The sequence below is a fragment of the Colletotrichum orchidophilum genome, assembly GCF_001831195.1.
Source record: "Colletotrichum orchidophilum strain IMI 309357 chromosome Unknown Scaffold_103.1, whole genome shotgun sequence".
Classification (NCBI taxonomy): Eukaryota; Fungi; Ascomycota; class Sordariomycetes; order Glomerellales; family Glomerellaceae; genus Colletotrichum; species Colletotrichum orchidophilum.
The window spans coordinates 683-28,573 of NW_019173059.1; the positions used below are offsets into that span (position 1 = coordinate 683).

Genomic DNA, 27,891 nt, shown 5'->3' on the forward strand with positions numbered 1-27,891 from the left:
GGCCAATGCGGAATCCCATCCAATGACTTCCCTCCTCTCCCCGTGCGCAGTCCTCCCATGTGATCCCATCATCCAATCCCATCCCGTCAAGAAGAGTGGAGCCACGAGGCGTGAGGACGCTGAGGAGTGGAAAAAAAAGAAGAGGACCTGGAAGGAAAGGACCATGCAAAACGCTACGCCGCAATGCCCAGCCCAGCCCCGAGCTCAGCCAGGCCCAGCTGTCAGGGGCTGCCACCCAAGACTTTCTCCAGCTTTTCGACTTTCGCTCATGTACCCTACGAATATCCGTACGCACTCTACTCTATCTGTACTCTATCTGTACAAAGTAGGGATATTCAAAAGCAAAAACCATCCGTACGAAAGCACGAGCACAAGGCCACATGTACGAGAACCTGAACAAGCCCTCCCGGCGAGAGTGATCCGTGTGTGGACTTTGGAGGACAGACACCATCACAACACGTTCGGCAATGGAAGATGCACTACTCGGCCCACCGAGTCTTTCCAGGTTCTTAATGGGCGCAACAGAGATAAAAAGTGGAGGTATCACTGTGCGATGGGGACTTGTCGGATTCGACGTTCCAGTTCGAGATTGCGGCGCCTCATCAGCCCCAATGGCAACATGATCCTGGCGCATGGCACATTGCAACCCGCCAAACACGTTGGATTTCCCGCGAGGCCCCGTCAACCCAGCCTCTACCCCCAATCTCTCCTGCCGAGATTGATGGGTTTGTCCATGCCTGCCTCCGCGCCCCCTTGCTTGCCGCTGCCGCTCGCAGTCTTCCCAGCTGGAGCCAATGAACGAGATGAGATGCAAGCTATCCGTACAGCACTTTGAAAGTCGAAGGCACGTCGAAACGACTGACCGTCATACGCCGCAATCCGACACTGGGCCGCCCCCAAGTCCGCAACGCACCGCGGGCGGCGTGCCATTGTCTCTGGCGCCCTCGAAACCTGGCCTACAAGGTCTCTCCCTACAGACCGACAACAGCTGACCAGCGGGCCCGTACTACACTAAACTCGCGACTTTTGCCTCCGTCCAGTTCCCGGATGCGCATCTCTGCCCGTCAGTCATCATCACGGAAACGCATTTTTTATTTTTTGGCAAGTTGGGAACCCGGCAGGCCCTGGGGAGGAGAGAAGAGGAAACTCACGCCCGGGACACGAGTTTCCTCCAGCCGTCGCCTCGTGTGCTCGTGTTGTGATTACGAGCCCTCGCCGCATTCACGACAAATGCCACCGTCGCATCCCTTCCCTCGAGCCACCAAGCCTTCAAACTTACACCTCTCCCTTGGCATCTTTTTCCTCTTCCGCTGATGCGCATGTCTCGGCGCATTCGAGAAAGCACCTCGCCCACATTGCGCTGTAAGGTCTAGTTATCATGGCCAAGTCAGGACAGATTTCGCCTCGACGCCTTAGCTGGTGGAGACGCTCATCCCACCTCATGCCACCCATCCAATGCCGCCGCCAAATTGCCCATCTTGTGACCCTGAACTGGAGTAAAGGAGGAGTCGAGGAGTCGCCTCTCTGTGCAAAGCCACATCGATTTCCAAGAAAATCATAAATTGAGCCACCCTTGAGAAGCCTTGCGAAGGGGGAATGCCTTCGATCCATGGACCCGGCAGGGAGGCTTCTCAAATCGCTCAACATGCGACGTGACGCACCTCTGCGCGTCCGGCCCACGATCCATTATACCAAGCCGCAAGGGCTGGCAGTTCCCACTGTTCCAGTTCCCAGTCTTCCAGAACACTTGAGCACGCCAAAAAGTGGGGGGTGACGAAACCAACGTGACATGCCAGTGCCACTGCCGCAGGCAAGGAGAAGAAAATCTACAATCCACATCCCGGGACCGCCCGGCGTCGAAGTTCGTCCGTGGCCATCTTCACTTGTGGGCTCTTGGTGCTACTGCCACTCAATCATGTAATTACTACATTGTAGGTATTTCTATCTCTATTTTCTTTAGTTCTGGCCGTGATCGCACCCGGTCAATTCTCACAATCCTCGAAGGGTGAACCACCGGCCCTCCCCACCCTTCCGTGGTGAGATCCGAATATATTCCGGCCGACTTCCGGAGAACGCCACACGGACTCCCGCCCCGTCCGTCCCATCCTATACCATTCCAACTTTTTCCAACGACCAAAGCAAACAGCAAATCGTCTGAATACACCGTGTCAGGCTTCTTCTTACTCTCTTCCTTTTTCGTGACTTCATTTGTATTGATACGCCAAGGGGATCCGCTTTGGGGCAACTCATGGGGGAAATCAACGGGACAACAGTCTCGAGATTATTTGGCGCATAGTAAAGTAGGATAGTGTGTATAGAAGCCATCAAGAGAATTCTCACCAACAAGTCGAGAACCCTCCCCCCCATCTACTCAAGAGAACGTTGCAGAAGGGGCAAGAAAGACAAAAAGGGGTCGTCGGGAGGTCCAGAACATGGATAAACAACGCTGATGTCACCCCACCCCCAAACGGCAGTACGACTTACCAACACACCAGCATCATCCCAATCCGAGCTACAATATCAAAGTTGCATCCGTCATTCCCTTCCTCATAAAAAACATTCAGCTGGGAAACGTCATCATTGAATCAGCCTTGCCAGACATCTCAGCCCCCTTCCTCGGGGGTAGCTTCTCCTCTTCAAGCACCCAAGCCCATCCTTGCGTCCTAATCTCGACTGGAGTCCGTCCCGTCCCGTTCGCAACACACTGTGTATGTGTGTGAGTGAGTGAGTGAATGAGTGAGAGAGAGAAAGAGAAAAGACCTCCTTCTCCGCCTTTCCGTCAGACATTCCTAGTATACCCAGTGGCGGAACACATTCGAGACCTAGAATCTTCAACATACCTTATTCACATGCGCGATTGGCTCCCTTCACGACGGGGCTCAACGCGTATATAAACGGATACCACCAGTGTACGTACAGACACATTTGCTTGCCCATTCGCCGGATTGCGGGCGCACACACGCAAGTACCGGCCGGCCTAGCCCCAGGACCTCCGAGACATCACCCACGTCCGACTACTCGGCTCCGGGAGCTTCCCTCCCTCCACCACCACCACCACCACCACCACCACCACTACCACCACTCCTGACTTCCCCCGCACCAGTGTCACATTTTCCCAACCTCCATTCCATCAGCTCTCAACCCGTACCTGACAAGCACCACCTTTACTAAATAAACTAGGTACCTGGCATCTACTGCGGGTGGGGAACAGAGAGGGAGAGGGAGAAGAGGGGTAACTTCACAGCCTCCATCTTACTATACGAGATGCGACTACACGCACACACCCACTCACCCCATGGAGCTCTCAACGTTCACGTCTCAAAGATACAATGGGTAAGATTCTATAGTCGGTTTGCTGAAAGAGCTTGCAAGCCTTTTTTTTCATTTCTGTTTTGTTCTCTTGTTCTTGCCATCATACCCATGAAGTCTTTGTCGTTAATCGTCGTTATCATCATCATTAGCGGCGCAGAGGCGTCGCAAAAACAAAAAGGCGTAGGATCATGGAATCCATCATCCTCCTCCACATCCAAACCCGACCCTTCTTCCCTCCTTTCCACTTCTTCTGTTCCCCAAACATCTCATCAGTTCAGTCTCTTTTCCCCCTTCCAGTCGTTCTCGTTCTCGTTCTCGTAATGTTGTGTTTGGCTCCGCTACTTTCCCATCTCATCCATCATACCCCTCTGCCTGATGATAAGCTCTCATCAGTCTCACCAACCCCTCCCAAAATCGAACGGAGAGCGTGACAGTCATCAAAGGAAGCCCCTATGAAGGAGCCAAAAGAAGTTGAAAAAATCGAGATGCTGAACCTCTCCAAGGTACCCTCGACCACGTCGGCAATGCAGAAGAAAAAAAAAAACGATGCTTCGCTTTTGAGGCCATGAATAGGAGGGGTTCTTCTGCCCGTGTTTAGTCGTCATCTCACCCCCTGACCCCCAGATTTTGTCTCGAAAACAAGCGTGGAAAAGAGTAGAAATCAAAATGCCGAGTCCACGTCTCAAGCTCATATGAGTCTAGCCGCCCCATCATCATCATTTGTTCCAATCTGTGTGGAAAACCGTCATTTTCGAGCAAGCAAGAAAGAAAGTAGCCCGAGCCCATTCGATATCAGATCCCGAAGCCTGGGAACAAAACGCAAGATGTTAAAAAAAAAAAAATTGTCGAGAGAAGAAAAGATGGTCGGTCGGCCAGAGTCGCCTCCGGTTGCTGATCCGTTCGAAAATGAGGGACAGCCCTTGGCTGGTACTGTACAATCCCAGCCAAGTGCCTGGTCATCAAAAATCTTGGAGAGGAAAAAAATTTCGAATCTGAGAATAGGTGACGAGAGAAGAAATGGGGCCGTCCGAAATTCGAAGGAGATCGGCCGGGAGAATTATGAAGCGCAGAAAAACCAGATGTGCCGCGCGGAAACCATGATTCTAGTTCATTAAGTCGTTACGAGTCGTCGTAGATGGAGAGTTTGCGTCGCTTTTTGCCCGTTTTGTTTTGTTTCTCCATCTCTCTTTGACCCCGTGACATTCCAGGCCAGCCGTCTGGGGGCGTCGTCTTCTTTCATAGGTTTGCTCAGCTGCGAAGCTGTGCCACCTTATCGTTGTTGTCTCGGATCCCTGTCGCCACGTAAGGCAGAAACCCAGGCTGCCTGCCTATATTTAGTCGAAAGAGGCCGTAGAGCTGCTGCTCGAATGGTGGCCAGATCGACGGTGGCTGTCTCGCGAGCTGTGACTGGAAGATGTGTGGCGGCTCTTCTTGGAGCGGCGAGCAGGCTCAGTGGCCGGAAGCCCCTGAACAATGCCATTGCGGGCCAGCATGCCGCCGTTGACGGAGAAGTTGCGGCAGACCATGAACGCACGCATAGCGGCGTTCTCCTGGGCCAATGAGTCGGATTGATACGCGAGATCCGTCTGATACTCCCGTCCGTTAACCAGAACCAAGCAAGTGTAGCCACTGTGATCGCGGTAACACTCGTAGGAAGGGTCGTTCCATCCACGTCGCCGGCAAAGACCTAGATTGGATCGGTTAGCCTCCCATCTTCTGCAAGTCATCTGGAGTCAATATTGATGACGCAGCTGAGGAAAAGCAGCGAACGCGCGTCTCTCTGAACGACGTAGTGCCATCTGTCTTCGAACCCAACTCCCACAGGCTTCCCCCCTTGCGAGCCCTGCATGTCGTTCCTCGGGAGAGCCGCAGCGAGAAGCTGGCGTTGCTCACTGGATGTAGTGCCACGTCCCGACTCGTCAAGAGTCACCAGGAACCGGGAGACGCTTGTCATTACCACCATTGACAGAATGCAGGGGTAGGCCACACGATCTGACCCAGTTCCCCAGGTCATCTTGAGTGGCCCCACTTATACAGACAATGGCGATGACGAGGTTCAGGGAAGCATTGGGTTCCAACAATCCATCTACGAAACTCAATTGACGACTTACTCTCGAGGTACTGCATATAGAAGCCTCCCATGCTGGCAGTTGTTCCCAATGGGTCGATTAAGGGACGCGGCGGTGGTTCGGGGATGCAGGTCCAGACGCGGAGACGGACAGACCGTGGCAGGGGAGAGAGGATGTCTCAGCAGGAAAGAAGAAAAAGTGAAGCAAGTGACGAGGGTAGATTCCTATCCGGACAAGGGGACCAAAGATGCGGACGCCGTGAGATGCAATCGAGCCCAACGGTGAGGCGAGCAGAGAGATCTGTGGTCGGGAATGGGCTGGGCTGGGCTGGCACGCACTCTACGCACCATGCGCCAAAGCTGTCTTGCGAGGGTCGTATGTGAGGCGTAGGGCAGAAATCCGGGGTGTGCTCGAGGGTAGGTGAGTATGTATGGGATGAGTTGTTCAGTAGCGAGATGTAGGAAAAGGGGAGCTGGGATCGGTCAAGTTTCTCGTCGTTTTCGTGGTGCCCAGATTGGAGAAGTGAAGCCTGAAGAGGTATGGGGGGGACAAGATGAAGAAAGTCGGTGGAAGGGGTGTTGATGTGTTGTTACTTGTAAGTGTGTGGGTGAGTTGTGTTATGCGTGTGTACGTGTATAAGGTGTGGGTGGATGGTGTTGTAAGTTAAGCTACGTATCCAGGGCTTCCGTCTCTCGGGTTGCAGGAGTGCACTTGAGCCATGAACGAAGAGACATGTGTCTGCTTTATTGCAGAAAAAAGGTGCGTTCTCTTTTTTTTTTTTCTCCCTCTCTCGTGCTTCTTGGCTTGGCTTGTCAACGAACTAGTGCGGGGGCAGGGGGAGGGGTGGAGGGGTGGTGGTCAAGCAACAAGTCCCAGTCCAAGTCCAGCATCAACTTGGTAAAAGGTACATGGACATAATAACGACACTATCCGCAACAGTATGTAGTATTGAGAGCTTCGGCGGCAACGGCAGCGACAGGAAAGGAAATGAGGGACCAGGCGAGAAGGAGGGGGACGGAACTGTGTACCTTGGAGGAGGAGACGAGGAGAAGGTCGACAAGCAAGCGACTGGGCGTCTTGTCCGTCCTTCTGTCTGCCTGTCTGTCTGTCCGTCTGCGTCTGGGCAGGGACATGAACATGACCAGCCAGTCGCCGAACAGACAGGGGAGAGCAGGGGAAAAATGGGCACTGCGGACAGTGCAAAATGACATTGAGGGTGCTTCTGTCAATGTCCCTTTTTTCCCTGACTTCGTTTTGGTTCGAGATGCAAGCGGCGATGCGGCTCTCGAGAGTGTGTGACCCATGCTTTGCTGCGTTGGCTCGTCTCGTTGCCAGTTGATAAACACCGCTGGAGACTAGACAACTCCACAGCGACACACTGAAGAGGGGAGGGGTACCAGCATCATCGCTGGGCAAGGGCCCCCCCCCCAGGGCCAGGGATGTGTGGACGAAGATCTGTCTCTGCTGAGACTTGAGAGAAAGGTCCCCTGCTCGTCTGTTAGTTTTTCGAGTTTTGCTGGTCCGGTCCCCTGGTCGCTAATCTCCAGACCTGGCCGTTCGTTGGAGTGTCTGGCCTGTAGCAGACTAGTATCGAGGCCTGTACTGGAGAAACGACGAGGTATCTCGATAACGTTGCCCCGTACGGACTTGACCGCAAGGTCCGTCGTGCTTCGAATGCTTGGGAGTTTGTCGCTGCTCGTGGCGCTTGACGGTCCCGTTCAAGCTTCTGCTTCCACTTCTACTTCTCCGAATCCAATCTTTGCTGCCGCCGGTTGTGCCGCCGCACATCGACCGACTTACACTTTATTCTGTTTTGGGCCCGGGTTGTGGTTTCCCAAAGACATCATCGTCACAAGCAAAGGCGCGCGCCTCTGGTACATGCGTACACGGTCGAAACTTTGGACGAAGTCTCGCCGACCATGTGGCCCGCCGGGTCGCATAGTGGGCTGCCTTAGCTGCTCTAGGGCCACAGCAAGAAAGTCGAGGGCGATTTGTGAGACGAAAAGGCTGAGAAAAACAAAAAGGAAAAGACTGACGAGGGCTGCAAATCTGCAAAGCCGGTGGCAAAATGGAACCATACAGACTTGTCGGACCCAATCTGGCGAGGCGAGTTGATTTTCCCCCGGCAGCGCACAGGACGACTGGTACGTTCATGTTCCTTTTACTTGATCGAAGAATCTGCCAAGTATCTCGCGATGAGGAGTAAACATGACATGCGGGATACGCTGGTCCCGAGTCCGGGCTTCCATGGTCTTTGATTGAAATGTTTCGGGCTGGCGGCGAGTCAAAACGCCAGAGCATGCTTATTTGCGTTTCTGACTCTTCTGAAAAGGGATGTGCCCGGTAGGGCGTAAAAGGCCCTGTCCAGTCATCGCAGAGGGAAAGAGAGGAAAAGAGACAAAGGACGACTGATGAAAAATTGATGCCATAAGTTATTCGTGTTAGCGGTGACTACTGCACCTGTAATCGACTATTGAGTAAAGGGCCGGTTGGCACTTGTGGACAAATCCCCAACAACATGTCAGAAGCGCCGTTATTGTCGGTTGGTGTTGTTGCTGTCCTTGTCATCGTTGCTGGTGTTGTTAATGTTTTCCACCGCCAATTGCAGGCTGTTTTGTCACGGGCCGAGCGCCAATTTGCTGTTTAGATATGCCATCCACCGTCAAGTGTGTACGTATGAGGCCATGTACATTGCTTGCTGGGCATGAGTGCATGTATTGACCGCGGTCAACAACCGTCGCTGCGGGGGCAGCGCGACGCATGCGGTGGGTTCGGACTCGGAGTTGAGCAGAGAGAACCCCCCCAAACGTCGAGAGCAAGTCCACCGTCACATCCATCATGTCTGCTTGCTGCTCGCTAGTGTTGCGGGACCCGAGGTTGGGGGATTGGAACGATGAAGAGGAGGAGGAGGATGACTCCGGCAACTTGGAAGGTGACATTGTGATACCAACAGAGAAGGACGATGAACCTAGAAGCAGAAGAATTGGCAGCCAACCCTAAGTTCGTCTGTGCCATGTCAGGCAAAGCCTGGCCGTGCGCTTCGATGCTAGCTGGGACAGGGCGTGAAAAGCTCCAGGCGCCGGGGCCCACGTTTGGGATCATCGGTGGCTCCCAATGATGTGCAGCGATGGCGGGCGATTCGCACGGCATCATCAAAGTCAAAACCGCCTGTCGGCCAGAATCGTCTCGTAGGCTAGCAATTGTGCCCAGTAAGAGACGGCCAAAATCGAAATCCTTTCCTAATAGCTCAACGAATCAGCGGCAGAGAAATTGGACAAAATCCCCGAGCGCAAATGTAGCGATACACCGGTACAGAGTCGTTGCGGTGACGGAACAGGGCACCGTTCTAGAGCGGCAAATCAGCGCTTACTGGGCTGTCGTCTGCTCGTTGGCTCAGAGGGCGAGCCAGCGTGCCGACTAAAATAGAGACCCCTGGAAAGATGAGCGACGAAGAAGAGACGAGAGTGAGCAGCGGTCGGCGGCGAGACGCTGGATCTCTCATGCTGTTGCTCCGGCGGCAGCAATTACTCGGTATTGCTACTAATAGGTACTGCCTTTCAAATCCCACGAAGGGGTGACGGCCGCTCGTCAGGGAAAAAGGTGAAGTAGGTGGCACCTGGTGACTGAACGGCGGGCCTCCGGTCGAGGTTCAAGGGCCCCCGGAAGGCGGCATAGTCCCCCGCGGAGAGAATTGCAAGGTCGGTCAAGCGCTCATCTCTCTCAACTCTTGTCGCTGTAAGCTAGGAGGGTAGCAGACGACGTGCATGAACACTCTGAGCTCTGAGTGATGGCTTGGGGAGTGGGTTCGACGAGATCCATCAACATGGAAAAGCCTATCTCTCTCTCTCTCTCTCTGTCTGTCTCTCTATCTCTCAGAAGCAAAGGTAGCTTTCAAGGTCGCGGAGTGGGATGAGCAGCATGGGATCGATGGGGAGGGGTGCGCTGTAATCGGCTCTGCGGGCAAATTATATCTCGGTTCTCCATCTGTAAGAAGCATGTCCTCTTGCCCACTTCCCCTCTCTCTGGGTATATTGCGAGAGTTACAGTGTCCGCCACAGATTGCCTAGGTCAAAAGAGGACCCTCCCTCCTGCTGTCAGGTGAGGCAAAAGTTTATTCAGGACCAATGCGATGATGGGAGCGAGTGTGGAGGGGCAGGAGATGAATATGGGGAGAGGGAAAAAGCCACGAAATGCAGACCGTTAGATGGCCGAAAACAGACAACGACGGCGACAGCACCGAGAGGGGTGTGAGGACGGTGAGAATGACAAGAAAAGGCCATAATGTATGATGAGGTCAGGCAAGGCCAGGTATGTCAGAAGGAGGGGGCAGCTGGAGGCTGGCGGAGGGTTGAGGAAGTGGTTGATTCTCTGTATTCTGTGTTGTGCTGTTGTTCCGTGGTTGCTGCTGGCTCGCTGGTGGGCGTGGGCCAACGAGATGAGACGAGCGTGACCTCGGTCGTTGTCGATTGTTAAGTGTCCGCCGTGCGAGGTGAGCGGTACACGTTGTTGTGATCGTTGTCGATGTCCCTGTCGCCTCCAGTTCGTACGTTGTTGGTTGTTGGTTGTCGGAGGGGAGAGGGGAGGTGGGGAGGAGGAGACGGAAGTACATGGGCACTTAGTCAAGGAACCGTTGGCAACTTTGGCAGCTTTGACAAGGGGGGAAAGAGCAACAGGACCAGAAGGAGAGCATCGGTACGTACCGTGGACATGACATGATGGGTGCGGATACCTTGGACGTGGGTTGGTGTGTGCGGGTGCATCAGTAGCAGCAGCAGCAGCAGCAGGGCAGACGCAGCGCAACGGCGCGCGCGAAGACGCACAAGTTGCAACTAGGCCGGGCCAAAGCAAGCGCAGGCCCTTGGGACGCAGACCACCATGCAATGATGAGCTGGCAGTGCCGCTGGACGCCGAGACGGTGTTGCTTTAATGAACCTGGAAGGCAATGGAAGGAAAATCAGGAAACCAAGCCCGGCGAGACCTCGATCCAAATGGCAGGGTGCTCTAAACAACATGCACTGGCCTTTTCCCCACCCCCTTCGCCCATCTTTGCCGTCTCTGCGTCTGTATATGAGTGTGTCTCTCTCACACTTCTCAGTCAATACATACCCTGAGTCCTGACATCTCAGGTGTTTGTGCCTCTCTACGTTACGTCTGATATCTTTGTGAGGGTTGGGAAGAGGCAGAGAAAGAGAGACAGAGAGAGGTAGGTGGGTAGGTACTGTGGTACCTGGCCGTTCGCAACCGCGATCTGTCAATGCAGGTGAGAAACGCAGAGTCAGATAGGGTCATGCGCGCTGGGTCGAATAACGGCTAGATTGCCGCGAGTCAACTCTTGTTATTGTCGTTGTGACTTGTTTTTGTTGCTGATGCTCCGTGCTCCGTGCTCCGGAGCATGGGGAGCCGTCAAGAAGAAGAGGAGGAGGAGGAGGAGAAGGCGGAGGAGGTTGGCGGCGTGCAGCTTGCCGCAAGGGGTCGTGTCAACCAGCGAATCACCAGTGGTTTCCTTCCCGAATCAATCTGGAAGCACGGTGGAAGGCGCCAACAATATCATAAACTTAGTCCTCTCACCAATGACCGTACTACCTACTCACTCACTCATCTCATCACTCTCACTCACTCGTTCGCTCACCGTGTCACTCATCTCATCTACCCATCTTACAAAGCCACAAATTACCGTCTCTCGAAGGCTGGCATCATTTCACCATCGTGGCCACCCACCTCGATCTGTCGCAAAGCAGGTCTTGTCGCCGGCGGATTGATTACCTTCATGGTCTTTCCCTGACAAAGTCTGACGAAGCTACTGCAGAAGGGTGCTGCTACGCCGCTACGGTGCTGCGACCAAAAGAAAAGTCAACGTCTCTTTACCGACCTGGGATAGCTACCTCTTTAGCGCTCGCCGTACGCCGTCTCCAAATGTGATTCGTCAATTGGCATCTTTCTGGAACCCTGTCATCTGGATCAATCCCAGCTTTTTCCCTCCTCTTCCTTTCTCCCTCTCGAATTCTCTCTCCACCTTTTTTGCTCCACCCCGGCGGCCGGCTCTCTGTCTCTCGTAGCGGGGACAATGGGGCAGGTTGTTGGTGTGACGTGACTTTGATATTCGAAGACCCTAAGCCGATGTGACAAGGCTTTGCTCGTTCTCTCGTCTTATATTTGGCCCATGACACATTACTTCAGCTAGCATCGAATGAGATGTGGGACAAATCAACGTTGGACGTACTACTAGTTTGTATGCCTCCTGTCTATACCCGCCCACCTCACTAAAATCATCTGATTTGAACTCTCCGCTAGCCAAGTGAGTGGGCATCGGGAGACCCCCAGTCAACCAACATCCCATGTTCCAACGATGGACCCTTTCTACCTGCGTGCTCTGTAGAGAGCACAGCCGCGCCCTCACAAAGTGGGCATTGTACCGTGCAGAATAGAGATATCAAAGTGGGGATATCCTCACTACGCCCGGAACTTCTCCCGAGACATGTCTTTCCTTGGGCCTTCATCCAAATCCCTCTCCAGCTCTGCCTTTGCCGCAGAGATGAATGTCTCCACCGAAATACATCGTCTCATACAATGGATCCCCGGTTTAACGCGGCTGAACAACAATCACAACAGTATTACCAAAACCTGTACCGAGGTGTCGCTCTACTGCTCTCACCGTAAATCACTCGGGGCCTCTCGTCTCTCGATATTTCATAGTACAGCAGAAGCGCGTTGTGAAACGAAACGAGCATGCCCCCCCCTCCTCCCCCCCAAGCCAGCACCCACAGCACGGGGGCTTTTTGTGATCATGGCCTGCGGGATCCGGTGGCTCGGGAATACAAGTTTGTGATTACGCTGGCGTCCCTCTTGTGTATCATGTACTGTTTCTGTACCCCGTCTGGAGCTGACCTGGCAGGGTAGCTTCTTGATGAGGGGTGTGAGGGGCAAAAAAAAAAAAAGAGACATCATGGACCCCTCCACTCCCTCACTCACACTCTCTCTGGCTCCCTCTCTGCCACATCCCGCCCCCCGAAGAAACAACACACCTGGCCTTCTTTCAACGTCATTTGCATTTAGAGGTGTCGTCCGGGGTGAAACGTCATTGGCCAGATGCCAACGATCCGACGAGATGGAGGGGTTCGTCAGAGTGAAAGAGGGTTCGCCGGACCTCGAACTGGGGCCGACATTTGTTGGAACCTGAAGTCGCACCACATTGCCACCAGACCGCCGTTCTAATTACCGTTTCGCCTGCAGAAAAGTCCATTGCATTTTACCACGCCATCATCTCATCCTCTCTTGTGTGTCTGCGGCCTGTCTGTGTCTCCGTCCCGCTACGCTATGCGACGCCAGAGCAGCATACCGTCCACCGCTCGAGTCCACCTCGGCGGATCCAGATCCAACCTAGGCATCTTCTCGCCGTCCGACCTGTATCAGCCGACAACGCGTCCTTTCCAATAACAAGTGGGAGAACTGACCCCTTCTCGAGACACAGCCCGGCCATTTTGAGCGGCCACAACATGACCCTCCCGGATATGCTTTTTGATATCAAGACTCCAAGAGAATATCAAAAGAGGGGCGACTTGCGTCTTGTTCATGTATGACAGCAAAGATTTCTGCGCCCAGGCCCTGCGCGCTGCTGTAAGGCGAGATGCACCAATCGAACCTCGCGTGGCCGCCATGGGTTAGGTCAGTCTGCTGGGATAATCCACCACGCTCGCAGTAGACCTGCCTTTCTTCTCAGTCTGTCGCCCACACACAGGTCCGTTGATCTAGTTCCTCTGTGCCTCTGCGGTCTCGGGGCTGGACTGGTCCTGTCTCTGCCTTGTGTCTCAGACCTGCCATACCAAGACAAGCATCCAGGTCGTTCTTGGCCGTCAGGTAGCCCCAAAAAACACGCGGGGAAAGGCGGCCACACGAGAATCGCACGGCAGAGGCATCGAAGTGGCGTGTTACAGGGTCCCAAGTCTTTAGATTGGCCTGGTCTAGGGAGGAGGAGGATGATGTGCATTCGCCGCCGTCGCGTCGTGGCGCTGAGAGCCAGAATTAATGGCAAAGGGGACCCTTGCTTTTGGAAAATGTGCAGTCCCGGCTGTTGAGTGCTGAGGCGAGAAGTTGGCCCGTTGCGTGGGATGTTGTTCAAAGGCACACGCCGACTGGGTGGGTGTGTTCGATTGCCCTGGACCACAAAACATTGTTCGAAATGTATTACTCGCTGCCATAACACCTCTTCCTCCCACAGCTCCAGTACCATTGCATGCCGATTCGCGCGCTGCAGCTGGCGTGCGGATTCAGATGCAACTTGACCTTTTTGGGAGACCCAGCTTGGATCTCAACATGCACGACCACAAAGTGTCCTGCGCCGCCATCTTGCCGTGATGAGTTGTTCAAAACTTGCACATACGATCCCTGTCCGAGATCTCTTGCCTCGGGCTTGAGCTGCAGACCCGTCGTGTTCGTTTCACTGTCCCACCCTTCCTCAAGATTGGGACCGTCAGTAAGCATGCTTCAATCGCCGAGTTCGTCTCGGAAGGTCTCCGCCATCACAGTGCCCCTTTTCGGGCGGACCACGTGACGCGGGATTCCGACGTTCCTCCTCCATATACATAGGGGGGGCGGTCGCCTTCAAGCGGCCTGGTGGCGGGCTATAATCCCTGTTTCGACGCAAAATACGCCTTCATGTCGTCGACGCTCTCTTGGGGGATGGTGTAGACGGGGTGGATCGTCCCGACGCGGTCCTCCTCGTTGAATACCTGTGTTCCTTCGGCACAAGGCGACGCCACCCACTTCGGCTCCGATAGGATCGTCTCATCTTCGTTGAAATATGTGAGATCCCACTGGTGCTGCGCAGAGCTCAGTCCTGAGAGGACGTAGCAAGTGTGGTACGCATCCGACGGCCTATCATTCGAGTCAGCGACGAACCATCCAGATGAGGAAGCTTCTATCATTATCGCCATCTCACCTGCTGGGCTTGTCGCGGAGACCGCCACGTTTGGACCGGTCTTGACCGCAACACAATATGTATCGAATCAACCCTTCTCGGCTGTAAAGACTGCCCTCGTGGGGAGCAGAGTGCGCCTCGGTTGATTGATCCTCGAGTTCGATCGCGCCCTTCAGCACAGCGTCGATCAAGGGCCAACACCCACCAACCCAATGGCTGTAGCAGCCGTCGACGAGCTTGTTTGTGCGGCCACTGAAGCCACCCTCCGGAGCGTACTGCCGTGACGAGAGCCAAGAGATGAGTCGTGGCACGTCGAGGTACCTGTCATCGGGCGAAGCAGTCAGTATGCGCTGCTTTCATGTCAACCCCTCAGTGGACGACCGCGGCGGAATACGTACTTGGGGATGATGCGATGCGGAGTATCCAGAATCGAGAGGCAGCCCAAAGCGCAGAAAGCGTAGGCTCCATGCGCTTCACCATCCGGCTTTCCCGATATTCCACCCTCAAACGTTTGGCCTATTGGTGAGCGACGGCGAGGCAACCGGGCTAAGGCATGACTTACATCTACGTACATAATCCGCCAATCCAGTGAAGAGCGTGGGTCGCTCAGGCGTCCAGGCCGGAGAGTCGGTTGAAAGGTCCAGAGGCAGGTCTAAGAGGGTTACAATTACGGTTGCACAGTAGGCTCCCCTAGAGGCCTGTCAGAAAGATGTCGCAAGCCCAGAGAGTGGGAGAGAACGATGGAGGGGGGTTGGTATCAACACACCTGACATCTACTTCTCCGCCCAGGGCCATCTGAATCCCGCCACTGGGTTGCTTGAGAGAGCAGAGCCATTTCCACATGGCTTTCCTATCTATCGCCTCGTATGCATCCTCACCGCCGACAATGGCAAGGGCGAGAACGACTGCGTAGGTTGTGGCGAGATGGGAGTCCTGTCCGTGACCGCCCCCGATACCACCGGACGGGTTCTGCATTGTGCGCACTGTCTTTATCAGGTCCTCCCGGTACACTGCTGTGTCGTAGCCGAGCAAGGCCAGGGCGTTGAGAGACCAGTACAGGAACCAGGGCCGACTCGCGTCGGCCGCCACATACGGGGCCGGGAATCTCCCAAGCTGCTTCTGTAGAAATTTGACATGGTTATCACGAAGTAGTGAAGGTACTCCGTGAGCGTTGTAATCAATGTCGCTGTCCGTAGCAGCCAGCAGCGGGACACACTCCCGCACCGTTTCGGCCTGGATCGATGATGTGGCCGTCGGGAGCGCATCACGCACAGGTGGAGACGCCGTGAAAAGTTCTGGCACGACCCCGTTCGGCTCGATTCCTAGATCACTCGTGTCGTCGATGAATTCCTCATCCATGTCGCTGTCGGAGTGTTGCGGCGACCCGGTCTGGGCCGATGCAGCCATATTTGCTGCGCGCTTGATGAAGGTGACTTTGGTACGGCGCTTGAGTGGTTTGATGCGGGGTCTCATCTCACTCATGGACAGATTGCGGAACGAGAAAACTTTGAGACGTCGGGAAAGAGAGCTCCCATTACCCGGTGAGATCGCTAAGCTTTGACGTCTCTCTAGGCCGAAAGGGAGTCTGAGCTCACGATATATTCGCTTTGGGCAGTGTTGATGGGCGAAATAGGCCCCTCCCACCTGCCATTATGCACCTGTGAGCAGAAGTTCATTAAAGTGGGGTCTTTGTTATTTGATTGGTTATTCTTCTCCATGCCGATTAGTAATCATCATACTCACCACCATTATACGTCACATCACGATGTCAATCTTCAACGACAGTCCTTGGAGACTAAACCTGACAGAATTGTAAACTGCCTTTTGGAACAAGAAACACCGAAACATGAAGACAAACCGCGTTGAGCCATCATCAAGTGTCTCGGAAGACTTCTTATGCTATTGACCATCAACACGCCGCTACCCCCCCTCAATTGTGTGACTCCCACATAGGGCTTCAGAACCGAGACACACAGAGACTGTTGCTCATCATTTGGATGTTTTCTCCTCATCTGTTTTGAATTTCTCATAGACACTAGTCTCCTCCAGTGTCTGAGCGTCTAGGACGAAGAAGTCGAAGGAGCATAGAAACGTTTCTAAAACACGGCGACTTATTTGTTCCCCAGTAACACGCCTGTTTCTAGAAGAATCTCACTAGTCAGGAGGATTTCAGGATACGAGAAACCATACCGAAGCTTTCTCGGGGTTATGGTCTTCACAATCAGCTTTTGCCATTTCAGAGATGGCATTTGAGTTAGCTAATAGCCTCCACTTCTCATTCCCGTCACGCACATTTCCATCTTTGATTTGGGTTAAGGTTCCGAAGCGTTTCTATCAAGCAAAACTGGGTTGAGTATCTTGATAATCACCGTACTTAGTCACAAGTTGAGAAGACGGCACACTCGCGGCTGTGCGGTGAGTTCATCGGCCGCGAGGAAGCCCACGATGTATACCTGACGGGCCTCACCCCAGGTGTAGAATACGTGAAGAAATTGAGTTGCAAAGAGTCATGCTACCAAATTATAGTGTCCAATTTTGGATGTTACTTAGCCTGCCTGCATGGAAGCCAATAGTGACCTCGAACGACTAAAACAGAGACGCTATCTATATCAATGTTGTGCCATTAAGTAGTATGATTATTCTCGACATTGCAAGACTCTGGATCACGCAATAGAGAGCTCAACGGTGTTTGGAATGATTCCTCGGCAATAATTTTAGCAGTCTTCGCAATTGGAACTGCTCTCGACGTAATTGACCGTCTCTCGATAGTCATGGGTAAGGAATGCACCAAGTATCAATGGCAATGAATAGAAACCGCGAGCATCTTACCGTCAACATTGAGACTTACATCAACTCACTCAATAGAATGATGTGATTATAAATAATTGAATGAGGGGCATTCTTCAAATCTTTCAGGTCACCCAGAGCAGCAAAACCCAACCCTCAACGCCATCCATCGAGCAAAGTACGATGAAATCGACGATCGTTGGACCGGAGTTGTCTTGATCAACATCAAACCTCATAGATTAAGAAATCGAACTCAGAGCAGGTGGCGAACTTCCATCAAACCAGGATAGAGTTTCCTCAAAACGGACAGACGACTGCAGAGCGGTAACTCTACTCCGTCCCATCGCCCGCTCGGGCCAGGAAACTGTATTCACCTTACCCCCAACCTTAAATCCGACAACAATGTCTATTTATACACGAGATTCTAGCTGTTTCAAAATCTAAAAAGGTGCTTGACAGAGCACTTTTCAAAAAATCCAGCCCGGATGATGCCCATCAATTGAGAATGTAGAGCTGGAGCATTGGGGAGCCGCTCTTCCCGAACCAGACGGGGCCGGCTCAGCTCAGATCAAACGAGGATGAGATGTGTCCTATCAGTAAAGGATCGAAACCAGGCTACCCACTTGAAAGCATTTCGAATCATACTAATGGTACGAATTGTCTCAAATCCAGTGATCCAAATGATATAGACGGCATCGGTTCCACGGTGCTAAACTACAAGCCAAGTTTCCTTGACTCCTGGAATCCAAACTGAGCCCAAGACTCGCTGATGGGGAATAAGATGCCTTCAATGACAATCAGAAAAGTTACAGGCAATAATAGTATTATAGTCTAGTCATTGCAAGAAACTAGAACCTCTGGATTGGTAGAGTTATAGCTACTCATATCAACTCGGATTAGTGACTCACGTCAACTATGCCGTCTTGAACATGACGTCTGCAGCTTAGGTCGTACAATCAAGTCTATGTCGGCCTCGAGGGCTATCCGGGTCCGTAAGGGCAACCGGTCACTCACGACGCTGACTCATCCAAGCCTAACCAACATTTCTTGGATGCCCAGATCGCCGTCTTCCGACTTATTAGTCTTGGAACAGATGGGAAGCGTGTAGCTCCTTTGAGTATGACGCAACCCACATTTCTTGAGCTTCAGGACAACGCAAAAGGTGGAAAATCTCGAGTCAATTCATTTATCATGAGCAGCAAATAGCTGTCTTTGTGGTGTGACTAGTACAGCTGCCCACTCACACACCTGCGGCATACAAGTTTTTCCGCATAGTGTAAGAGGGAGCGGTCAATATTGCCTGGGATACCATTGGAGCCAGCGCAGCGCCGTGCGTCCCTGCATGGCCGAGGAGCAGACATTCATGTGTCAAACCTGAAGGAAAGCAATGCAAACATCTTCAACAGCATTCCAGCAGCACGGAGAATGGACCTTGCAATCCCTTTCAAACCCACCACACTAGGTATTTTCGTCGTTACTGAATGGAATGGTGGCACTCCTGAATCCCTTCAACATGGCTACTTGGTTGCGCAGCTTGGGCCACGCTATTGGGGGGTAACAAGCGGTCAAGATCTTGAGAGATCAGAGCACCTTCACTAGAGGCGGATGGCGCCGTGATAGCTTTAGGCCATCCGGTGACTAGAGCTGGGTAGGAACGCTGTTCGATGCCGATGTAAGACATTGAAAACTCCCCGCTAAGATTCCTGTGCAAAATGGCATTGTCGTCAGTCCATCATGTTGGTTGTCAGAGAGATAAATTACTGTTGTGAATTGGACAGGGTGTGAGAGAAGCTCCCGTGCCCCGCGCCGACGGAAGAGGGGTCGAGGAGGGGTCAGCGACCCTCAATTGGCCCCATCTGCATTCAATTGCTGGTGGCCATCTCGCATTTGGCCTTCTTATGCAACAAGTTGAGTCCTAAACAACTAAGCGAAGCAAAACTGTTCAGCCTGATTAGCTGGTTATCGAGAAGTCTTAATCAGCTCTTCCCGAGCCAATGCCTCGGAATGACAGCCACGAGTCTCGACTAGCCTCCTGTCGCCCCTAACAGTCCAGAAGCATTACTTGCATCACGTAATGCAAGGAAGACAGTAGGACTAGAAAGTCCTCGGGCGAATCCCCCAACGGCCGACAGAAGAGGTTGCGTGATTGGTTGACGGGCCTACCAAGGCCTTTTTATTCAGATGAGAATCTCACACCGCACATTCGAAATCCAGGGTATGGCTTGCAGCAGGTTTCTTTTGCCGCACAACAGGCATGGGAGATGGCGGGGAGACACAATGTGCCTGAGCAGCCCCTTGCCGGTTCCCCTAGAGCTGCACCAATGATCGTGGGGAAAATGACTCTCGCCTGCATTGCTGTCGGACGATTCGTTGGCCTTTGCTGCTTCGTTCGCCGCCGGTCGAATTTGGCTGGTCTGTTGAAATGGGAATGATTCACTCTGGCACGAGGTTCGCATATCAAACGAGACAAACGGCCCTGTAGCATCAAACTCAAAGCTTCGTACAACGTCGGCTTCGGCGGACATTTGCTTCATACCACTCGTAATCTGGATTCCCTAGAAACTCAGCCAATTTTCGGTCCGTATGGGGTCCGGCTGCATCATGGATTGCGGCAATCCGTTGACGAGACTCATGACTGGAGAAACATGGTAGGTCAGAAGTATAGTATGCAAGATGATGTGCGATACTTAATGCCATGGATGCAGGTATCCGAGAAGAGGCAAGTGGCATAAATCGCCATCAAAGACGGTGCCTTTCGGAGTGGACTTGTCAGACCAACTATTGACTGAGATGTCTGGACTCAGGTGTCTATTGATAGAGGAAAATGGCGTGTGCAGGGTCTGGCCATGGCTGTGAACGGGTGTGCTGGGAACAAGCGACATCGATCGGGGAACTGACGCAGATCTGATGTGCCTTATTTGCAGGCAAAGGCATTTAGAGAGACGTGCGTTCGCGGCAAAGACGGGCTAAGAAAGTCTCCCGCTTGCGACGTTGATCGCTTGGTCGAGGCAGGAGATAATGGGTTGCCTTTCGGAGTCGGGATATACCTTGATTCATAGCAACCTTTCGATATCGCGACGTACCTCCAGACATTGTCCGTGATACGGGTGGGGAATAACTAGTCGTTTTATTAAGTTGCTGCTGGCCGCTGGCCGTACCGCGTCAAGCTCGGCTCCTCGATGAACATGCCTGGACCCTGTACTGCGACTTGTTTCGTTGTCTGCAACTGGTTCGTTTGACAGATTGAGGGCTGTGTACCCATTGCCCCTCCTTATTGTTCGAGCTAGAGGAGGGAGATCTGCTGAAGCCTCGCAATGGTCTTTGCACAGGCACTCCGCAATCCACCTTGTGCTTTGGTTGGACACTTCAACCAACCACCGGGAGCGTATCATCCGTGACAGCAGACCGTCGGACCATTGGTACACGATTCAGCGATCCGCCAGGAAGAAACTATTCCCGCGAGATATTCTCCACTATGCCGTATGACCCGTCGACCGTGACATAGCAGTATCGCGCACCGCAGCCCGGCCTTGTCTACGCAATCGGCATCGACGACATTAAACACCCATCCAAAGTACAGATGGCCCAGGGCAACTTCGAGCCTCGGAATGTCGACACAGCCAACGATATTGCAGGAGAGCCCCTCGAGGCTCAGGGCCCACTGATGGCGGGGTCTGCAAGAAGACAATCCGGACGCAGGTTGTCTCCACGCTTGTGGGGAGAGGAGCATCGGGAACATCAGGTCGTTCCGCCGCCAGAAGCCCAGGCACGCCGCAGGCCAGGGCCAGGCGTAGTCGGCCATTGCCAATGGTGGCTCTGTCTATCTGCAGGCTGTAGCGGGGCCTATGGCGAAGATGCAGTCTATCAGGCGAGGGGGGCTCCTCGTCACCTCGTCTGGTCTGCGAATCTGAGATAGAGCGTTCGGGTTATTGAGCCGACTGCTGCCAGCAGCCCAGCATCTCTCCAAGCATGAGAGCGACGCCGTAACGTACCTACGAATAGTCTGTTCTCGCCGTCAAGCTACTCGCATAGAGTATCACGCTAGCTGCAGGCGTGTGGGCACTGGATCCGTTATCGACTGGAGCCCGTACGAGAAGATTTTCATCCTTGCGTTTGCTAATGTACCATGGCAGATCTACGGCAACTTGCGATCCAACAGGCGACTTGTCAATGGCTGCTCTGGTCCTGGCTCGTGGGGCTCGGACGGCGGTGGTAGGGGGCGGCTTGAAAACTCCGAAGTGTCTGGTCAGTGGTGAGAGTGGTGGCCCTGCCCTGACTCTACCCCAGCTACTGCGGACTTGGCATCATGGTAAGGGTCAAGAAAGACAGGTTTTCATCGCGGCCGAAGGCTGATTGAGTTTTATCGACCGAGGCTATCAGTGGGCAGCTTCCACCTTGGAATTGTTTGTTCGGCGTTGCCGCTTGTAGAAACAAGGCGGCAATAATGGTAGTCCATCGTTTCGTCGGTTGGCCGGGTAGAAGATCATCCCACTCATAGGTGCATGGCGATACAGCGGACAGGACCCTGGAAGAAGACAGCAATACGCAGAGGAGGGCCGAAGAGAGGGCCAACGTGCCGTTGACGCGAGGTGCAGATAGAGTTGTCCGTTGTCAGTTGACAGTAGCCGATCCAATGCCGTGAGCTGATCGTTTCCCAGAGTGTCAGAGAGCTGTGGGCGTTATCCTTTGTCTTGTCGACTCCCATTACACTGTGTAGCGTGCGCCGTCCTTGACGCATCAGCCATTTTCTGTTTCCGTACACGGTACAAGCCACACAGGTGATGCCACTGTGAATGTGGGAGGACGGGAGCACGGTCGAATGCTGATCAATGGAGCCTTGGCCAGCAGCCGGCCAACGTCCGTGGCCTCCGTGCCTCCGTTGCTCCTAGTGTTGCTAGAACGGACGAATACCTCGGGGCAGCCCGCTGTGTGTAACTGTGCACGGGCGATGACTGATGGGGATGTCCTTGTCCAGTCTCGTCCTATCTTGTCTGGGTCGAAGGAGGAATCAATGGCTGATGCCGGACATGCTTGGTGATAGACGCTACAAGCGGCCGGTGGTGGCGGCTGCAGCAGCGTCAAGCGAGAGGCGAGATGCGTCGTCGCCGGCAGCTCAAGCTCTGTGCGAGGTGCACCTATGCGAGCCTGTTTGCCTGGCTTGCTTGCCTGCCTGCTTGCCTGCCTGGGCCCTGGAGGCGCTGATGGCCAGCCAGCTCTGGTTCTTGGTCGAGCTCTCTGCCCTGGTATCAGTTCGGGAGGGCTCGACGCAGTTTTGGGGTCAATCGCGTTTGACGCTGTTGAGGAATTATCCGAAGAGAAAGATGACCCTGGGACTGCACTAAGTCATCATCCGGAACATCGTGTTTTAAACTATCACCTCATCGGCCTGTGTGCTGCAGGCACGAGGAGAGCTCTGGAATGTGGGCATCCTGTCAGGTATGACCATGATATCCGTAGCGCCAGAGATGACGAAGAGATGGTGGGTGTGCCAACGACAGAGAAGAGAAAGGCAAGAAGCCACAACGAGTGAGTGAATGAACCCGATGCGGGCCTTGGAATATGGGTGGCATGGCTGGTCTTGGAGAGCAAAAGTGACTTTGGTACCTGCCTGTGTAGTGTACGTTACGTGGTGGCAGGTGGGACATCGTGAAAGTGGAGGACACTTAAAGGCAGACTGGAGCGAGGTGAGGTGAGGTGAGGCGAGGCGGAGGGCGGGTTCAGAGATGTCGCCAAAGGCGGAAAAGAACGTTTCCATTAACGCTCTCAGGGTGGATGCGATACGTATCCATAGAGGCTCCAGTACGTACCGTTGGAGGCTGCGGATGGCTTGGATCATGGATGGCAGCTCCAACTTCCATCCAAGTCCCGTCCAAAAAGACACTGGACCCAGGCTTGCCCAGGGAACCCAAGATGGTAAGGTACGTACCGGCCAGAGCTGCCATCACGTCTCGCTTTTTGCGCCGTCCAGTGAGGAAAGGTGGTAGGTATCGATTTCCAGCCATTCGCCATGGACAGGGTCTGCTGTGCTGATATGATGGGGGCAGCCAGAGGCGGCTCCAGCCAGAAAAGGGTGTGTAGCGACATGTTTTACAGCCGCTCATCCCCCCCATGATGCCCCCATTTCACTATTTCTCACCCGCTAAGTCTAACATTTAGCCGGGCCTACAAAATACAGTGTCGAGCAGGATGATGTACAGTCTCACCCACACGGAGGCGGCTGGGGTGATTGGCCGGGCTCGAGTTACAAAGTGGTCCTCGTGAGCACCCGCCCCCCCACTTCCATGGATGATGGGTCCAATGATCCAATGGTCGGTCCAGTCTCCCGTCCAAAGTACAGAATCAGCGTCGTCCTTTCCTTCCCACACTTTTCCACCCTCCACCAACCCTCCTTCCACTGGCGCAACTTGGAGCGACACCCCCCGGTCGTCTCCGCTCCACACTCGTGCAGCTGCAGAAGGAGCAGCGGCCCCGTTCATTGGCTCCTGCTCCCGGCCGGGGCTGGAGGTTCAACTGCATCTCTCACCGCTTCTTTCTCGGGCTCGTCGTCGTTCCTCTTCACCCACGCATGCCCGCTTTTGGGGCCCCCGACCAAGTCCTTCGCCCTTCTCACCACCAGAATCCCTCTCTACCCACCTCGTCCTCCCCCCCCAAACCTTTGTCGCCGCAGCGAAGAAGGTCTTTTGCTCCCCTCATCCACTTCACCATCACCCCGACGAAAGAGCGGTGTCCTGGGGAAAAAGGCCATATCTCTGCTCCAACTCCCCTTCCTCGACTTACACCTATCCGTTGTTGGTCCTTTTTCCACGACTGATCATACCCAACATGAATGTCAACTTCGATACGAGTGGAGGCGACGCCCTCTTGGACCTCTCCTCCTTCGACCAGCGGGACCGGTTTTCCTACGCCTCGCAAATCCCCTCATCCCAGAACAGCCCCCAGAGCGTTACGAACATGCCCGCTCCGAGGATCTGGCCCATTCCTTTGGATATGGCCTCGAATGTCGCAGCCTCGAGTCCCCCCGAGGACCAGCAAGCCCACTCGCCCTCACATAGCTCCTCACCTCTGAGCCAGCACTCGCATCATTCACCATACCAGCAACCCGTCAACTCATTGACCGACTGGGCTTTGCAACAACATCAGCATCAGCAACAGCAGACACCCCATGGATTGCCCGATTACTCTCAATATGTCTCCGATGCCTACATGCCCGTAACATACAACCCCTATGCCCCGGGCTTTCAGACAAACCCCATCGACTTTCTCCCGGCCACGACCCAGGCGCTGCAAGCCGCAAACTTTCAACTCGCGTCGGCCTTCAACTCCATGCCACCCATGGACGACACTGTTCCGGCTATGAATTGGAGCATGGGAATGGAGAGCTGGCACGACATCCAGGCTGCTGCCTCGGCGTTGCAAATCGACGGCCTGTCTCATAGCATCGGCAGCAATTCGCCGACGGGTACCTTCCTCGAGGTCCTGTCCCTGCCGAGCTCTGGCAATGGAGAGGGGTGGTCAATGGTGGTTGAGCAAGGCTCCGGAGCAGGATTCGACCACTTCCAACAGGCGCAACCCAATGCGGCAATCTTCAACCCCAGCCAGACACTACACTTGAGAACCAATTCAGACTCGTCGGACGGTGCCAATTCATTTGAGCTCGGCAGCTATGAGGAGATTGCCCCATTCCCCATCTCTCCCTTCTCCCCCGAGTCTGATGGATACGTCGATGCCGGATCGCACCGCAATTGCTTCGGAGACAACCACAACCACACTCATACTCATAGCCACGCTCAGGCCCACGTTCATGCCCATGTTCACAACCATGACACAGTCAGCCCTGCAGCTGCCGTTGCGCCCATGCCCATCAAGACAACCACACCGACCCGGCCGACTCCCGCCAGCGGCTCCGGCGCTACCTCTCCCCCCATTCTCACCACCGCCAGGAGGAACTCGGGTCAGAGGCGCAGCCCCGTCACCGGCAAGGCCACCAAGGCCGTCATCCGCCGCACTTCCACTGGCAAAAAGGATGGCTCAGAGGTTAAGAAGGTTGGTCGCAGAAAGGGTCCTCTCCTGCCTGAGCAGCGTAAGCAGGCCAGTGAGATTAGAAAGCTTCGTGCCTGCCTGCGTTGCAAGTTCTTGAAGAAGACCTGTGACAAGGGCGAGCCTTGTGCTGGCTGTCAGCCGTCTCATGCCCGCTTATGGCAGGTTCCCTGCACGCGCATCGATATCAAGGACATTGGCTATTTCATGAAGGACTGGAAGGCCGACTATGAGCGCCACCTTGGCCGCGGTGTCTCAGTTTACAACGTCAAGGGCTTTGCTCAGAACGAGACTGTCATGTGGATCACTCACGGCTATGGCTTTGCCCTCCCCGTTTACGTCCGCGAGGTCTACGTGGCCGACGAGAGCTGCTTCCAGGTTGATTGGGTTGAGTCCTGTTTGACCGACCAGGAGCCCATTGACTTTGACATTCGCACCGAGAGGCTCGATGTTGGTGCCAAGGGCGTTTCCGTTGAGGCCTTGTCTGACTACCTCGACAAGCACATTGACGGAGGCTTTGAAGATTTCATTGAGGACCACTTCGAGGGTACTCCGTTCATCACCGAGATCCTGAAGACCGCTCACCGCTATTATGTAAAGGAGCGCATGCCTGTCATCCGCAAGGCTTTGAAGCTCGTCCTTGCCTACAACCTCACACTGCACATCACCATGGTTGAGAGCCAGGGCGAGGATGTTCAGCTCGACGGCCAGATCGATGATGAGGACTCCAAGTACTATGGCAAGACCGTTGCCCCCGTCATGATCAACTTCCAGATCAAGTGTGCCATGGCCGACATGTGGCGTGAGCTCCAGAAGGAGATCCTCGAGGAGTTGTCCGCCCTCTACTCGAGCGTTTACAGCGGTGAACGTCTCAAGAACTGGCCCACCATCTTCATGTTGGCTTCCATCCTCCTCGCCGTCTGGGAGGAGATGCAGTTCGACTGCCACTACCGCGTACCCGACCCAGCTGCCGTCAACAAGTTCTGTAACGACATGGAGACCACCCCCGTCGGTGTCATTGTTGGCCTCTTCCACGCCATCTCTCAGAAACTCCCTGCCTTTATGGACTGGGACACCGCGAAGCACGGACACCTCCTGAACAACAACGTCGCTGTCTGCGAGGCCATGACTGAAGTCCGTCAACATGTCATCAAGCACGGTAAGTTACCAATTATCCAATACATCATATCTGGAGAGCGCTAATAGCCCCAATAGAGGCATACCTGCGTACTCGCCCCGAGGCTAGCTTTGACCGCAACGACTTTGACTGCTTGTCGAATAAGTTCTTATCAAAGCTCGTGATCCGCGCCAACTGATTGTCTACTGTGCTATTATTATTTCTGCCATATGTTTCCTTCTTGAGATTATGATTTAAAAAAGCCCCCGGGTGGGCATTGGATTGGCATTTCTTTTGTTATTTCGAGTCACAGCGACGGCGTTGAACGAGACACCACACACACACACACACAAGATCTCTACACCACCTCTTCACTTCACTTCTTTTCGGCTGGTCACCTCCCCACCACGACGATTCATCGCGATGTGTTACGACCTTTTATCATGATTCAAATTACGAATGTATGACTCGAAGCTTTTGGGGTTGGTGGTCTGGAGTCGAGCGCAGGCGAGAAGGGCTGCGCGGCGGCAAAGAGAGACGCGACATGCGCCAAGGACGTTCATGGAGACGATCATGCCGGCACGACAGGCAAATGACAGAGCATAGCAAGCATAGACGATTATGATATGCATTGGATTTGGGGCGTTGGAAGGGCCCATTGCAAAAACCTTCAGGCAAGAATTGGAGAGGCACATTGGCCGATATAGGCATTACGCTGTTGTAGTTACCTTGGGCAAAAATCGATATGTCGAGATTGTTTGTTTCGCGCCCTTCGCCATGAGTTCAGATGCACCTTTCAGATCGTGACAAAATATGAAACCTTCTATCCCAGATGAGGCTGATATCAACGTATTTCAAGGGAACATGAGGGTCACATGAGGCAGCATGCAAGCCGTGGCGTGCAGCCCACCACCTGGTGAACCACCCAAGTGCCACCTCAGACTCGAGCAGCGTGGTCCAAATTGGGGCACGAACCTCTGCGGGATGGGCTTAAGCAGGGTCAATGAGGGGAAGAAGGCCTTATCGCAGCAAATGGGGTCAAAGGGCAAGCTTTGGTACGATTGAGGCCAAGCCAATGAGAAGAGTGGCTGGAAGGCAAGGATACGTACGGTGGTGGTGGTGGTGTTTGTGGTCCGGTGCAGAAAAAGGGCAGCCAACGTGGCCGAACTGAACACCTCCGGGCAGGGAGGGGGGCGATGCCACGCGAGTCTCGCTCGTGCAGGCAAAACAGGGCCTTTCGGGAGCGCGTGAACGGATGTCGCGATAAGGCCTGAGCGATGAAGACCGATATCGCCATCGCTTCATTCCTCGGCTGACGAAAGCGTTGCTTCGGAGCTGGACTTTGGGTACGAGACGGAGGTCGGCGTGATTTGTTTTCAGTGAAAGGCGACGTTTCATGATTGAATGTTTGTCAAAAAACCGCCGAAACGAGATAGAACTCTTCTTTGGCCAAAGTGGTTTCTGTTTGTCTGGTTCGGGCGGCGGTTCGAAAAATCAGGGTCGGGAGAGGTTGGGGTGGCCTTTGGGATGACGTCGGCTCATTTCACCTGCCACCCCGGTCTCGCCGGTCCTTCTCCGCAGTTTAGTGTTTGGCCATGTTGGGTGATTCGTGGATGAGGGTGAGTATTCAGCGACATTCAATTCGCAGGGTATAA

At 53.9% G+C, this 27,891-nt stretch overlaps 7 protein-coding genes across 7 annotated transcripts; 5 read left to right on the forward strand and 2 right to left on the reverse strand.

Annotated features, from left to right (window-relative positions):
* Positions 1–1,111: 1,111 nt before the first annotated feature.
* CORC01_10403 (uncharacterized protein) lies at positions 1,112–1,366 on the forward strand (the record flags this gene model as incomplete). Its single annotated transcript, XM_022622031.1, has 1 exon — positions 1,112–1,366. A coding segment is annotated over one exon (255 nt), but the record flags the coding sequence as incomplete, so codon positions are not given.
* A 3,280-nt stretch (positions 1,367–4,646) lies between these two features.
* On the reverse strand, positions 4,647–5,454 carry CORC01_10404 (uncharacterized protein; the record flags this gene model as incomplete). The annotated part of the gene is made up of 3 exons (XM_022622032.1): positions 4,647–4,999; positions 5,083–5,304; positions 5,424–5,454. The coding sequence occupies 3 exons, from the start codon at positions 5,452–5,454 to the stop codon at positions 4,647–4,649; spliced, it is 606 nt and encodes a 201-aa protein (XP_022471407.1).
* A 1,601-nt stretch (positions 5,455–7,055) lies between these two features.
* On the forward strand, positions 7,056–7,496 carry CORC01_10405 (uncharacterized protein; the record flags this gene model as incomplete). Its single annotated transcript, XM_022622033.1, has 1 exon — positions 7,056–7,496. The coding sequence occupies one exon, from the start codon at positions 7,056–7,058 to the stop codon at positions 7,494–7,496; it is 441 nt and encodes a 146-aa protein (XP_022471408.1).
* Positions 7,497–10,773: 3,277 nt separating this feature from the next.
* Positions 10,774–11,163, forward strand: CORC01_10406 (uncharacterized protein; the record flags this gene model as incomplete). The annotated part of the gene is made up of 1 exon (XM_022622034.1): positions 10,774–11,163. The coding sequence occupies one exon, from the start codon at positions 10,774–10,776 to the stop codon at positions 11,161–11,163; it is 390 nt and encodes a 129-aa protein (XP_022471409.1).
* Positions 11,164–13,999: 2,836 nt separating this feature from the next.
* CORC01_10407 (prenyltransferase and squalene oxidase) lies at positions 14,000–15,777 on the reverse strand (the record flags this gene model as incomplete). Its single annotated transcript, XM_022622035.1, has 5 exons — positions 14,000–14,252; positions 14,317–14,616; positions 14,694–14,811; positions 14,858–14,985; positions 15,062–15,777. The coding sequence occupies 5 exons, from the start codon at positions 15,775–15,777 to the stop codon at positions 14,000–14,002; spliced, it is 1,515 nt and encodes a 504-aa protein (XP_022471410.1).
* Positions 15,778–20,662: 4,885 nt separating this feature from the next.
* Positions 20,663–22,424, forward strand: CORC01_10408 (uncharacterized protein; the record flags this gene model as incomplete). The annotated part of the gene is made up of 4 exons (XM_022622036.1): positions 20,663–20,754; positions 21,128–21,327; positions 21,597–21,720; positions 22,124–22,424. 4 exons carry the CDS (start codon positions 20,663–20,665, stop codon positions 22,422–22,424), a joined length of 717 nt encoding a protein of 238 aa, XP_022471411.1.
* Positions 22,425–23,379: 955 nt separating this feature from the next.
* On the forward strand, positions 23,380–26,435 carry CORC01_10409 (uncharacterized protein; the record flags this gene model as incomplete). Its single annotated transcript, XM_022622037.1, has 2 exons — positions 23,380–26,278; positions 26,335–26,435. The coding sequence occupies 2 exons, from the start codon at positions 23,380–23,382 to the stop codon at positions 26,433–26,435; spliced, it is 3,000 nt and encodes a 999-aa protein (XP_022471412.1).
* Between the last annotated feature and the right edge of the window lie 1,456 nt (positions 26,436–27,891).